An 11,679-nucleotide genomic window follows, 5' to 3' on the forward strand; every position below is an offset into this window, starting at 1 on the left:
ATGGAAAGAGCTTAGATGCCCATCAATGGAAGAACGGAAAAAGAAATGGTTACACACACACACACATATGTATTTACTATGGAAGACTATGCAGCCATCAAAAAACCCTGAAATCTTGCCATTTGCAACAATGTGGATGGAACTAGAGGTTATTATGCTAAACCAAATAAGTCAACCAGAGAAAGACAATTATCATATGATCTCAATGATATGGGGAATCTGAGGAACAAGACAGAGGATCATAGGGGAAGACAAAAGCAGAGAGGGAGACAAACCTTAAGAGATGCTCAATCTCAGGAAAAAAACTGAGGATTTTTGGGGGGGATGGGGTGGGAGGGATGAGGTGGGTAGGTGATGGACTTTGGGGCGGCTATGTGCTATGGGGAGGTCTGTGAATTATGTAAGACTGATGAGTCACAGACCTATAATACATTATATGTATACAAACAGTACATTATATGTTAATGAAAAAAAAGAATAGAGAGCATCAGGTAGCTAAGAAATCAAGTATACACCATGCATAAGATTTTATTTAAAAGTTTCTGAAGGATGAGCTGCATGTATTTGTGCACCTCTAAGAAATCTGATAGTGATGACACCCATTCCCTATTAGGGCAACCTGCAAGTTATTTTGTCAAATTTTACTAGTTAGATTTTCAGTACAAATTCCTTCTATGTAACTTAGGATAAAGGAGTCATATATAGAACACAGTACCAAAAGTAACAGTAAAACATTAGTGGATTAACAGACCAACTTGTGCCTTGATTTAATAAGGCTTTGACCCAATTTTTTTCTCTATCTAGCAGTGTATAAGTCTGGCCATCAAGATGTTCGGGTTTGAACTACTTGGGAAAATATCTTCATATGTAAACTCGGTTATTAATATATCATTAAGGTTATATATACATAAATAAATATATAATATTCAGGTAAAGATGCTCATACTTTTCACCATCAATGGATAACATACCTGCTTCCAGCCTTTTAATGGACTCTAAAAAGGGCAGATTTCTCACCTTGACATCAGGGTGATATCCAGTTACATGCCCAGCCTTTGCCTGAGGCAGCTTCTGGAGATCAGCTTTCAGGTCCGGTCCTTAAATATGAACTATAAATAAAGCCTATAGGTTAGTGTGATTTAAAAAAAATGTGATGGAAAAATGCATTTCACACCCTTATTTTCCTGTAGTATGATACGCTTTATTTCAAGTGACATTTTAAAGACAAAGCCCACTGCACTTCATTTCCTTATACCATAGTGTTCTAAGAACAGAGAGCATCAACTAGCAGAGAAATCAAGTCTACACCATGCGTAAGATTTTATTTAAAAGTACAATGGAGTTTTCTAAAGGATGAGCTGCATTTATTTGTGGGCCTCTAACAAATCCCATCCTGGTGACACCCATTCCCTACTAGGGCAACCTGCAAGTTATTCTGTCCAATTTTAGTAGTTAGAGTTCAGGACCAAGTCCCTCTGTGTAACTTTGGATAAAGGAGTCATGTATAAAACAGAGTTCCAAAAGTAACAGCAAAACATTAGTGATTAACAGTCCACCTTGTGTCTTACAGTGGTAAAAAAGAAAGGAGAGTGGAAAGAAACTAATGGACTTTGTTGTCAGTCGTGCTGTGGAAACCTCTGAACAGCAAATTCCTGTAATAATCTATGGCCTGAAGGTGTCATTAATTCACAACAAGTATTTGATGAAAATGCCCTATTTGGAAGACATTCATTTCTTGTTTCATGATATTTCAAGATACTTTTGATTTTCCTATTCCTAAAAGCATTTTACACACCTTTGAAAGCCGCTTAGAAGTCATACCAATACAGTGACCCTACGACCAGTTTCCTGAATTACACAGCTCTTACAAAACGTACCATATCAAAGAATGAATCAGACAGTGTCGACCATTCATTGAGCTCTTTTCTGGAGCCCCTGTCCTGCTCCACTGAACTGGATTGATTCCTGTGCCAGCAATAAGCTACGTTACTGTACAGACACATTTGAGTAGTAAGCATTCTAGAGAACCACGCTCCCCTGTTTGTACAGCAACACAGACAGTAGGAAGAACACAAACCTCCTTAAATTATTTTTTTCAAATTTTATTTATTTATTTGACAGACAGAGATCACAAGCAGGCAGAGAGGGGCAGAGAGAGAGACAGAGAGGAAGCAGGCTCCCTGCTGAGCAGAGAGCCCAATGCGGGACTTGATCCAAGGAGCCTGGGACTCTGACCCTAGCTGAAGGCAGAGGCTTAAACCACTGAGCAACCCAGGCTCCGCTTTAAATTCTTATTTTAGGGCGCCTGGGTGGCTCAGTGGGTTAAGCCGCTGCCTTCGGCTCAGGTCATGATCCCAGGGTCCTGGGATCGAGTCCCACATCGGGCTCTCTGCTCAGCAGGGAGCCTGCTTCCCTCTCTCTCTCTCTCTGCCTGCCTCTCTGTCTACTTGTAATCTCTGTCTGTCAAATAAACAAATAAAATCTTTAAAAAAAAAATAATAAATTCTTATTTTAAGTAACCTCTGCTCTCAGTATGGGCCTTGCACACTCCACCCCAACATCAAGAGTCACATGCTCTACCAACTGAGCCAGTCAGGTTCCCCAAGAACACAAACCTTGTTATGAAATATGAATTGCATCTCCATGTGTCAAGCAGTCTTTGGCAAACCACAATCCCAGAGCCTTAGTTTTCTCATCTCTAAAATGGGGCTCCCATCCCTAGGCAAATCGGTCTTACTGCACATGTTGTAGGGTATGCTGACTTGACACTCTGCCAGTGCTGCTGAGAACTGCTTGTGCTTTCCATGAAATGAGTGAAAAGGCCCCACAAAAACGTTCTAAGAAGAACAAATTGAACTAGGGAGATGATGTATAGAATTGAAGCTAAACATTTTCCTCCAATTTAGTAAAAAGACTGCATTTTCAGGCACACCGATTGATTCCTGAGGGAAAAGGGGAAAGTCATTATGGTGAAGGACTACATGAAGCTGCACACTGTACACTCTTCACATTTTCAACCCATCTTCAGGAAATGACTGAGATTCTCTTCGCATGTTTTCTTTCCTCTTGTCATGGTTTGTCATAATGCACGATGCACACATACATCCTCCCTGCCCCCCACTGTTGTTCTCCTTCCCTTTCCCTTCACCTTGAGCCCAGGTGCTCCTTCCACGTCCTTCCCTGGTTCAAGTTTCGTTTCTCAGCTCTCAGGTGGTGCCTCCTTTTGTTTTGGTTTCTCATCCCTGGGTTACTGCGCCTAGGGGTGTGTGTGTATGTGGGCCAATAAAAAGTTGTGTGGTTAATACATGCTAACAGTGTAAATAAACATCAGACATTTGGATATCAAACAATGAATAAGCATAAAGACACTCCCACATCATGATTCTACGTGCTTATTCCTAAAAGTGACTCACCCACAGAGCGGCTGCTGCAATGAGGTAGCCACCAGCACTTTGGAGTCTACTGTAAACTCTGCTGGGATGGATATGCACAATCGGTGCTTAATAAGCAAAGAAGACACAGACTGTATTTCCACAGGCACCAGAAATTTGGAATCCTCCTGGTTCACTGTTTCCCTCCCTTTATCAGCAGAGAAGCTTTCCTCACTGTATCTGTATTCTGTTGGTAGCTCAACAAAAGGCCCAGAGCAATAAATGTACGGTAGTCCTAATCATCCAATATGGAAGTACTCACACCCACATGCTGCTTAGACCCTTGGTCATCTTTTCTATGTTTAGATTTGGATCTTGATCTGACTTGGCCACATAGTTCACGCTGAATGTGGAATATTTATATTTATATTTGTTAAATGTACTCTAATGGAGAGGTATACCACTTCCAAGGCCATGGGTTTAATTGTTTCTTACTTTGAAAATATGTTGAAAGCCAACCTAGTATCAGTATAGTGTACACCCTATGTTCACACCAAATACATGGGCTGCAAGATCATTTACTTCAGGCTGGCCCTGAAATCACCTTAGGCACAGGCTAAAACACGAGGCTTCATCTCCCAGCTAGATTCCCCAGTACAAAAGGCATTTGAGAAAATAGTACTGGACATTTAAACCTGACTCACTATTGCTATGGTCACATTTCCCTTTAAAAGTCTCATTTTACTATCTTTAATAATGTTTTGTTGGAATGCAGAGAAAGAAACAATCCTTTGCATACTGCCTATGGCTGTCCCTGCACTACAAGTGTTCAGGTATCTAATCAAAACAGACTAAAGGGCTAGCTGCTGTCTTGACACTGCACAGTGCACTACAAATCTCAGGGACTCAGTTACAAGCGCCCAGGGTTTTCTCCTCTTTCTGGTCTTTTCTATACCGCCTAGTCTACCCTCTGCCCAGGGTCCCACAGAGGATCCTGGCCTCTGTGCTCTTCGTACAGTTGCAGGTGCTCCCAGACTCAGACACCTCAACTAACACCCGCCACCAGTCCTTGCCCCGCCTTCACCTCCCCACCTCAGCCCACCAACCTAGCTTGACCTATCTGCACCACGAGGCGAAGCATAACTGCAGCCACAATGTCTGTGAGGAGAAGGGCTGTAGCTCCTTGGCACTTCCACCTAGAACGCCACAGCTCTACTGTCCCCACCTACCCGAGGCCCACTGGCTCCTTCTCCATCCTCGCTCACATTTACACTCCTGGAAGGACTGACGTGGGGACTTACTAGTTGAATTCATGTAGCGAGAATACTCACAGCACAGAGAACACGACCGCCTCCATCAAACTCAGCTCTGCTCGGAAAAAAATGGGCAGCAATGCACATGCCCAGCAATAGTTGCACACAGCAATGAGCATGGGCACTCTTTGCTCACAGCAACGAGCATGCGCAGAGAGTCGTGGGTGTGCAGGGTGGGTTGAGCTTTTCTTGCCGGTGCTGCTGCAGGCACTCGTAACCATGGGGTCCACCGAGGAGAAGGAAAGAGGGTTGAGCAGTCTCTCTCTCTCTTTTTTTTAAAAGATTTTATTTATTTATTTGAGAGAGAGCATGAGCAAGGAGAAGGTCAGAGAGAGAAGCAGACTCCGCATGGAGCTGGGAGCCCGATGCGGGACCCGATCCCAGGACTCCGGGATCATGACCTGAGCTGAAGGCAGTCATCCAACCAACTGAGCCACCCAGGCGTCCCGAGCAGTCTCTTTTTCAAACCACCCAATCTCTCCTATGCATCTAGATACTCTGGGGACACACAGCCCCAGCTTACTCTGAGTGGACAGGTGTCTCAGAAAAAGCACTGAGCCGGAAATCTACAGGCTTCAGTAAATCATTTCCTTCTTCGATTTAGGTGTTGTGTCACACTTGAACGAACTGGCTCACCCCTGTATGATAAATTCATTAACACCTGTTCTCTTTATGATTTTGTTTGCACTAGAGCACATTGTCATCTCTGCACTAGTGGCTTCTTTCTCCCCCTGGAACTGTATTCATTTGGTCCGTGTATGCTTCAGAAATATCCACATATTGGTCCTGGTAAGATTTAGGCTCAGTCCACGGTCACATGGCATGCGGTAGTAGTGCCTATCCTCCTCAAATTCTGTACTTCCCAGATTACAGCCAGGCCACTTCTAAGCAAAACTGGCTTAATCTCATAAAGGGAGAGCACTGCCCAGACAGAGCCTTAATAGATTTTTGGAGGTGGCAGGACAGGAGAGGTATTTATATTTCAGAGTTGGAAGTCAGGTATGCAGCAGATCTTTCAATGTTGGAGGAGGGTGTGACTAAGATTGGGTGAGGATCTTGATAGAATGGTTTAAGACACAAGTGAAAATCCTTCGTAAACACTTTAAGTTATTTATTTGAGAAAGAGAAAGAGAGTATAAGCAGGGGGAGAGGCAGAGGGAGAGGGAGAAGCGACTCCCCACTGTGCTGGGAGCCTGACCTGAGGCTGTATCCCTGACCTGGAGATAATGACCTGACCTTAAGGCAGACACTTAACCATCTGAGACAACCAGGTGCCCCATAAGTCAAGAATTTTAAGACTGAAAGTTCAATGTTGCAGTGGAAAAATGTCCTTTCACACTACTGATTGATGAGTTAAGGGGTTTTTCAAGTAGTTTCTAGAATGAAAAAGAAAGCTATTAGCGATTCTTCTGTTCTTAGGCAAGGCCTTGCTGGATTACTGAATTTATGTTGATGTAGAGAGCAAAATGGAGTCTCTCATGTGAAGCAGGAGCACTGTGTCAAGCCCTTCCATGAAAACCACCACACTCAGCCAATGGCAAGCTGGAGAAATGCCTCCCAGCTTCCTCTTTTCCCCTGTAAAATCAAGACTCTCTGCTATGTTCTCTACCTCTTACTTAGGTGTTCCCTGGCTTCCTTGTCCAGAACTACAAGTTCCCTGCTTTGTCGTGAGTGAGGTCACCTTGCAGGTAAAAAAAAAGCTGGTTCTTTTTTTTCTTAAGGTCTACATACACTCCTTAAAATCGAGACTCTAAATCATTCTTCTAGTCTTCCCAAAGAGACTTTTTACTAGGGTGACTATACATTGGGAAAAAGGAAATAATCACAACTTTTAGGGACTATTGGACACAGGTTCTGAAGTGCCACTTGACTCCAGGAGAGGTAAAGTGCTTCTGTGGCCCTCCAGGCTGAGCAGGGGCTCACTGAGGTCAGGTGACCTAGAGGGCTCTGGCTCGGTTCCATTAAACAGCAGGCCCAGTGAGCTCCTGAACGCATCTTGTGTTTATTTTCCCAGTCTGGAATTCACAATTGGAATAAGCATGCTCAGCTCTTGGTTTGTAATTGATTTCCTGACCTGTAGAGTGAGACCTATTATGGTGGGAAAGGCTGAATGGAAGCCATTATATCTGGTTCTCCCTAGGAATAGAGTAAATCTAAAGTAGTGTTTCATCCCAGGGGGCATTAGAGAGATGAATGCCTCCATCGAGGACCTGAAAAATGCAGGTTTGGTGACTTTTCCCATATCCTGGTACTGGTCTTCTACTTGGCCTCCACAGAAGACAGATGGATCTTGAAGAATGACAGTGTGTTGCTGTAAACTTAGGCGGGTACTGAATCCAATTTTAGCTGTTGTACCAGATGTGGTTTCATTGCTCAAGCAGATTCACACATGGCCTAGTCCCTGGTTGGCAGCTATTGATCTGGAAAAGGCTCTGTCTCCGTTTCTGTCCATAAGTCCCACCAGAGGCAGTGGGCTTCCAGCTGCCAAGACTCACGATACACCCTCAAAGGCTTAACTCATGCTGTATCATTGCCTGCCTTCCTGTCATCATTTAGTTCACCGGTACTTGATTACCTTTCTCTTCCCCAGTATAGCACACTGGTCCATTATGCCGATGATATGATGGTACTGGGCCTGGTAAGTGAGATGTGCTCAGTCACTCCAGAATCTTGGATAAGCTATTTGTGTGTCAGAGGCTGTGAATTCAATCTGACAAAACTTTAGAGGTTTTCTACTTCTGGGAACTTTGTAGTGTGCAGGAAACGTGTCATCCCTTCCAAGCTGAAGAAGAAATTGCTAAAATGAGTTGTCCTAAGGCGGCGAGCCAGAAGGACGATGCCTAGCAGGCATCGTGGACTTTTGCAGACATCCTATTCCTTGCTTGGGTATGTTACTCCTTCCCATTTACCGAGTGACCCAAAAGGCTGCTAGGTTCCATTGGGGCCAGAACAGGAGAAGGTTCTGTAGCTGATTCAGGCTTCCATGCGATCAGCTCTGCCACTTAGGCCACATGATCCTGCAGATCCAATGGTATCTGAAGTGGCAGTGGCAGGTAGGGATGCCGTTTGAAGCCCTTGCACACAGGCTCCTCTAGGGTGATCACAGTGCAGGCCCTTGAGCTTTTGGATCAAGGCCCTGCAGCATTCTCAGATAACTACTCTTCTTTGGAGAAAGCTGCTCTAGGCCTGCCATTGGGCCTTTATAGAGACTGAAAAACTTGACCATAGGCCACCCAGCTACCACACAACCTGAGCTGTCCATCATGAACTGGGTGTCATCTGGCTGACTGATCCATAAACTCGGGTGTGCACAGCAACACACCCTCATCAAATGGAAGTGGTTTATATGCGGGAGTCAGAGCACAGTTTCGGTCGATGAAAGGGTTGGAGGGGTTACTGGTCTTTGGAAGCTGAGCACGGGCAGGGATTCAAACCTTTCCCTGCAGAGATTTAAATCATCTGGATTCCTAGGCATGTAACTCCCCTGTACATTGAGGGAAGCTGGCATATTCCTTTGTCTGGATGGAAATGTAGAGAGAAACACATGACTGTTTTGCAAAACACCTCAGTGAAATCAATTCTTTTTGGGCCTTGTGTCTGATATGACACACACATCGGAAGACGTTTGTCATTGTGCAGGCCTGGTGGAAAACACAATGAGGGAAATGAAAGTATACCTACCCTATAGATTTTCTTGAGGCTGTACTGTCAGCCAATGGGAAAATTAAGTGTGAGATATTCTTAGTAACCTTCTGTCATCAGTGAGTTAGCAAAGCCAGCCACGCTCATTGCCTTAGTGCACTGAAGTTTTGTTTCCATGTTTCTTTCCCTCCCCAGACTCTTAACTCCTTCCTGGAGGGTTGGAAAACACACAGCTCCTCCTGGTGTCCTCAGGACAGAGTAGAGGACCTGACGCATGGCAGGAGGCCAGTCCACCTTTGTGGAATTAAAGTAAACTCTCAAAAGTGAGATGACCAAACCCTGTGTCATAATAGTGAGCCAAATGGTTGACAGTCTGCAGAGGAAATGCCACTGGTCACTGTGTCTTAGAACCCATGCGACGGGGTGAGACCAGCCCACACTGTGGTATTATCGATCTCAGGCATGCCCTTTAAGAGTCTTGGAGTGAGGGGAGGAGTCAAGATGGTGGAGAAGTAGCAAGCTGAGACTGCTTCAGCTAGCCGGAGATCAGCTAGATAGCTTATCTAAAGATTGCAAACACCTGAAAATCCATCGGCAGATCGAAGAGAAGAAGAACAGCAATTCTGGAAACAGAAAAACAACCACTTTCTGAAAGGTAGGACCGGCGGAGAAGTGAATCCAAAGCCACGGGAAGATAGACCCCGGGGGGAGGGGCCGGCTCCCGGCAAGCGGCGGAGCAACCGCGCACAAAATCAGGACTTTTAAAAGTCTGTTCCGCTGAGGGACATCGCTCCAGAGGCTAAACCGGGGCGAAGCCCACGCGGGGTCAGCGTGGCCTCAGGTCCCGCAGGGTCACAGAAGGATCGGGGGTGTCTGAGTGTCGCAGAGCTTGCGGGTATTGGAACGGGAAAGCCGGCTACAGAGACAGAGCTGACAGTAAGCTCGCAGCTCCGTGTTACCTTGAACCGGTCGCAGGCTCGGTGAGCTCGGAGCGCGGCCGGAGGTCAGGCAGACGGGAGTAACTGGGCGCTGTTCTCTGAGGGCGCACTGAGGAGTGGGGCCCTGGGCTCTCGGCTCCTCCGGGCCGGAGACCAGGAGGCCGCCATTTGTATTCCCATCCTCTGGAACTCTACGGAAAGCGCTCAGGGAACAAAAGCTCCTGAAAGCAAACCCGAGCAGATTACTCACCCCGGCCCCGGGTAAGGGCGGTGTAATTCCGCCTGGGGCAAAGACACTTGAGAATCACTACCCCAGGCCCCTCCCCCAGAAGATCAACAAGAAATCCAGCCGAGACCAAGTTCACCTACCAAGGAGTGCAGTTTCAATACCAAGGAGAGCAGCAGAATTCCAGAGGAGGAGAAAGCCAAGCACGGAACTCATGGCTTTTTTCCTGTGATTTTTTTTTTTTTAGTCTTGCAGTTAATTTAATTTTTTCTTTTTCATTTTTTTTTTTTTCTCGCCTTCGGGTAAAATTTTTTTTTTTAACTGTTACCTTTTTCTTTTTTAACGATTTTTTACTAGTTTATCTAATATATATATATATATTTTTTTACATTTTTCTTAGGTGTTTTCTTTTTTTAAAAAATTCTTTTCTTTTCTTTTTTTCTTTTTTTTTTCTTTTTCTTTTCTTTTGTTTTTTTTCTTTCTTTCTTCCTTTTGAACCTCTTTTTATCCCCTTTCTCCCCACTCACGATTTTGGATCTCTTCTAATTTTTTTTAAAGCATATTTTCCTGGGGTTGTTGCCACCCTTTTAGTATTTTACTTGCCCCTTCATTTACTCTTATCTGGACAAAATGACAAGACGTAAAAATTCAATTCAACACAAAAAAAAGAACAAGAGGCAGTACCGAAGGCTAGGGACCTAATCAATACAGACATCGGTAATATGTCAGATCTAGAGTTCAGAATGACAATTCTCAAGGTTCTAGCCGGGCTCGAAAAAGGCATGGAAGATATTAGAGAAACCCTCTCGAGAGATATAAAAAGCCCTTTCTGGAGAAATAAAAGAACTAAAATCTAACCAAGGTGAAATCAAAAAAGCTATTAATGAGTGTGCAATCAAAAATGGAGGCTCTAACTGCTAGGATAAATGAGGCAGAAGAAAGAATTAGTGATATAGAAGACCAAATGACAGAGAATAAAGAAGCTGAGCAAAATAGGGACAAACAGCTACTGGACCACGAGGGGAGAATTCGAGAGATAAGTGACACCATAAGACGAAACAACATTAGAATAATTGGGATTCCAGAAGAAGAAGAAAGTGAGAGGGGAGTAGAAGGTATACTGGAGAGAATTATTGGGGAGAATTTCCCCAATATGGCAAAGGGAACGAGCATCAAAATTCAGGAGGTTCAGAGAATGCCCCTCAAAATCAATAAGAATAGGCCACACACCCGTCACCTAATAGTAAAATTTACAAGTCTCAATGACAAAGAGAAAATCCTGAAAGCAGCCCGGGAAAAGAAGTCTGTAACATACAATGGTAAAAATATTAGATTGGCAGCTGACTTATCCACAGAGACCTGGCAGGCCAGAAAGAGCTGGCATGATATTTTCAGAGCACTAAACGAGAAAAACATGCAGCCAAGAATACTATATCCAGCTAGGCTATCATTGAAAAATAGAAGAGAGAGATTAAAAGCTTCCAGGACAAACAACAACTGAAAGAATTTGCAAATACCAAACCAGCTCTACAGGAAATATTGAAAGGGGTCCTCTAAGCAAAGAGAGAGCCTACAAGTGGTAGATCAGAAAGGAACAGAGACCATATACAGTAACAGTCACCTTACAGGCAATACAATGGCACTAAATTCATATCTCTCAATAGTTACCCTGAATGTGAATGGGCTAAATGCCCCCTGTCAAAAGACACAGGGTATCAGAATGGATAAAAAAAACAAAACCCATCTATATGCCATTTGCCTCCAAGAAACACATTTTAAGCCCGAAGACACCTCCAGATTTAAAGTGAGGGGGTGGAAAAGAATTTACCATGCTAATGGACATCAGAAGAAAGCAGGAGTGGCAATCCTTATATCAGATCAATTAGATTTTAAGCCAAAGACTATAATAAGAGATGAGGAAGGACACTATATCATACTCAAAGGGTCTGTCCAACAAGAAGATTTAACACTTTTAAATGTCTATGCCCCCAATGTGGGAGCAGCCAACTATATAAACCAATTAATAACAAAAATCAAAAAGAAACACATCAACAATAATACAATGATAGTAGGGGACTTTAACACTCCCCTCACTGAAATGGACAGATCATCCAAGCAAAAGATCAGCAAGGAAATAAAGGCCTTAAATGACACACTGGCCCAGATGGACATCACAGATATATTCAGAA

General features: G+C 44.0%; 1 protein-coding gene across 1 annotated transcript in view; it reads right to left on the reverse strand.

Annotated features, from left to right (window-relative positions):
- The window catches only part of LOC101671352 (X antigen family member 3-like), a 51,985-nt gene extending 48,728 nt beyond the window's left edge, over nucleotides 1-3,257 (reverse strand). Inside the window, exons 1-2 of the mRNA XM_045088024.1 lie at nucleotides 3,149-3,257; nucleotides 1,018-1,109 (exon numbers count right to left, since the gene is read on the reverse strand). Of these exons, the coding sequence (XP_044943959.1) occupies nucleotides 1,018-1,025 (8 nt within the window). The 5' untranslated portion in view covers nucleotides 1,026-1,109; nucleotides 3,149-3,257. The remainder of the gene's footprint in view (nucleotides 1-1,017; nucleotides 1,110-3,148) is intronic.
- Between the last annotated feature and the right edge of the window lie 8,422 nt (nucleotides 3,258-11,679).

The sequence above is a fragment of the Mustela putorius genome, unplaced genomic scaffold (assembly GCF_011764305.1).
Source record: "Mustela putorius furo isolate JIRA1106 unplaced genomic scaffold, ASM1176430v1.1 tig00002144_pilon_pilon_pilon, whole genome shotgun sequence".
NCBI classification, from domain to species: Eukaryota; Metazoa; Chordata; class Mammalia; order Carnivora; family Mustelidae; genus Mustela; species Mustela putorius.